This window comes from Lycium ferocissimum, chromosome 9 (genome assembly GCF_029784015.1).
Source record: "Lycium ferocissimum isolate CSIRO_LF1 chromosome 9, AGI_CSIRO_Lferr_CH_V1, whole genome shotgun sequence".
NCBI lineage: Eukaryota > Viridiplantae > Streptophyta > Magnoliopsida > Solanales > Solanaceae > Lycium > Lycium ferocissimum.
In genome coordinates, this window is record NC_081350.1 from 61785270 (window position 1) to 61787189 (window position 1920).

At 38.9% G+C, this 1920-nt stretch overlaps 1 protein-coding gene across 1 annotated transcript; it reads right to left on the reverse strand.

The window, feature by feature from the left end:
• LOC132029420 (SKP1-like protein 11) lies at window positions 1–941 on the reverse strand. The gene is made up of 2 exons (XM_059418697.1): window positions 455–941; window positions 1–367 (listed from the first exon to the last, which is right to left on the reverse strand). The coding sequence occupies exons 1-2, from the start codon at window positions 737–739 to the stop codon at window positions 218–220; spliced, it is 435 nt and encodes a 144-aa protein (XP_059274680.1). The 5' UTR covers window positions 740–941; the 3' UTR covers window positions 1–217.
• Between the last annotated feature and the right edge of the window lie 979 nt (window positions 942–1920).

Consider the following 1920-nt stretch of genomic DNA (forward strand, 5'->3'; position numbering starts at 1 on the left):
TTAAAATAAAAATTGAATAACGTCAGAGATATAATATGGAGAAACAAACATATAGAACATGCTGAACACACATATGACCCTTAAAATTTGTCCCTTTTTATTTTTTTTACAAGCGTCAACTCATACCATAACCTATTAGTTACCGGACCTTTGCTCGAAAGAGAAATAAAAAAGGAGCACTTTTCTAAACAAAAAATAGTATGACATCAATTATGACTTAGTCAAGCGAGTGGTCAAAATCCCCTTCGAAAGCGTGAGGGTTCTCATTTCGGATTGCAACTTCTTCCTCTGGGGTGAAATCACTGGTGATATTGAATATCTCTTGAACAGCCTCAATCGACTTATGCTTGATCCTATCAGCCACCGCCTTGGAGCATAAATCGAGCAAACCCATGATGTCAAGGAAATTCGCAGCCGATAAGAAGTTAAAGAGGGTTTTCAAATTAGTACGCACCATTTCCTTGTCGTAATTCTTTATTTCTTCTTGGTTTGATGTCAACTGATGCATCTTGAGGTATTCAATGATCTTCGTGAGGGTTTCTGTGTCCACGTTGAAGAGTGGGATGACGCCGACGGCACATCCATCTTCAACCATTTTCTTGATCATCAATGATTGAACGACGATGGATTCTTCCAATTCAAACTCATCACCATCTGAGGACTTAAGGGTCAAAACCCTCTTCTCTATGGTTGGTAGTGTCGCCGCTGCCATTAATCCTAGGTTTGCAACTATGTGCATGCTCTACCTTGACTTATATGATAATCTAAATTGTAAGATCTAATAAATGCTTTTAATTAAATACCAAATTAGATTATCATATTTAGTATTCTAAAAAAAATCTCCCTTGATTTTTTATGGTTACTTATTTACTGAAGAATTAGATTACTTCCTATGTTTTATTAAATGTAATAGTTGTATAGATTTTAATTTGACTTGTCTATTGTATTTATTCTTACGGAAGAAAACAATAGTGTCACGATCCAAAATTTTCCTAAGCCTGATGGCACCTACAACCCAACTTGGTAGGCGAATTGTTTTCAGTTTTAACCAATTTTCATTAATTACAAGCATTAAAGGAACATTAAAGACAATTATAAGTCATAAAACGTCTCAAATAACCATAAGAGTGGAAATACAAATACAACCCCAAAATGTGGTGATATGAGTCAACTGTTTCAAAGAGATACCCGCAAGGGTGGTTCAGTTGGTTGAGCATGGGGCTTCCATTACGGAGGTCTCATGTTCGAAACTCCCTGCCTACGACAGTAGGGGATTTGCCGTCTGGGTCGAGCTCATCGCAAGGGGCTTGCCTAGTGCGGGTTACCTCTCCTGTGTGGTTCATGGGCTATTGTACAGGAGAGGGGTTTACCCTGTGCGCACTCGGTGGTAGCGACTGCGGGTTCCTCTGTCATTAAAAAAACAATTTGATGTAACGACCTGTCTAGTTGTTTTGAGTATTAGGACCCCTAAATGACCCTCCCCGTAGACTTAAAGTGTGATTTATGAATTGTAAGGACGAGAGACACGTTTCCCGAGGCAATGGAATGAGCATCGGAGAAGAAAATCAAAACTAGGAAATTGAAAGCTTCCGCATAGTTCAAAGAAAAATTTGACCCTTCACCCTAATTATTTTAAGCTTTAAATTTTTTTTCGTTCTTCTTTCTATTTCCCTGCACGCCACCACGTCTACTGCCAATTACCCTTTCTTCCTCCTTTGATCCCTATGTGGCTATACACCTACACTAGAATAGTATTCTACATTGCATGTTCAAGTAGTTTAGTGTATTTTTTCCTAGTGGTATAGATGGTGATGGGGTGATAGGGGGAGAGAAAAAGAAATGAAAGGGAAGAGAAGATGGTGGTGGAGGTGATGATGACAATGATAACGGGGAGCGATAAGAAGGGTGGAGGAAGAAAGG

Bases quoted from the DNA above. Each gene is read 5' to 3' on its own strand.
- LOC132029420 (XM_059418697.1), bottom strand. From the start codon at position 739: ATGCACATAGTTGCAAACCTAGGATTAATGGCAGCGGCGACACTACCA. The intron at 368-454 runs GTGCGTACTAAT...TTATGCTCCAAG, and splicing joins AGAATTACGACAAGGAAATG to GCGGTGGCTGATAGGATCAA.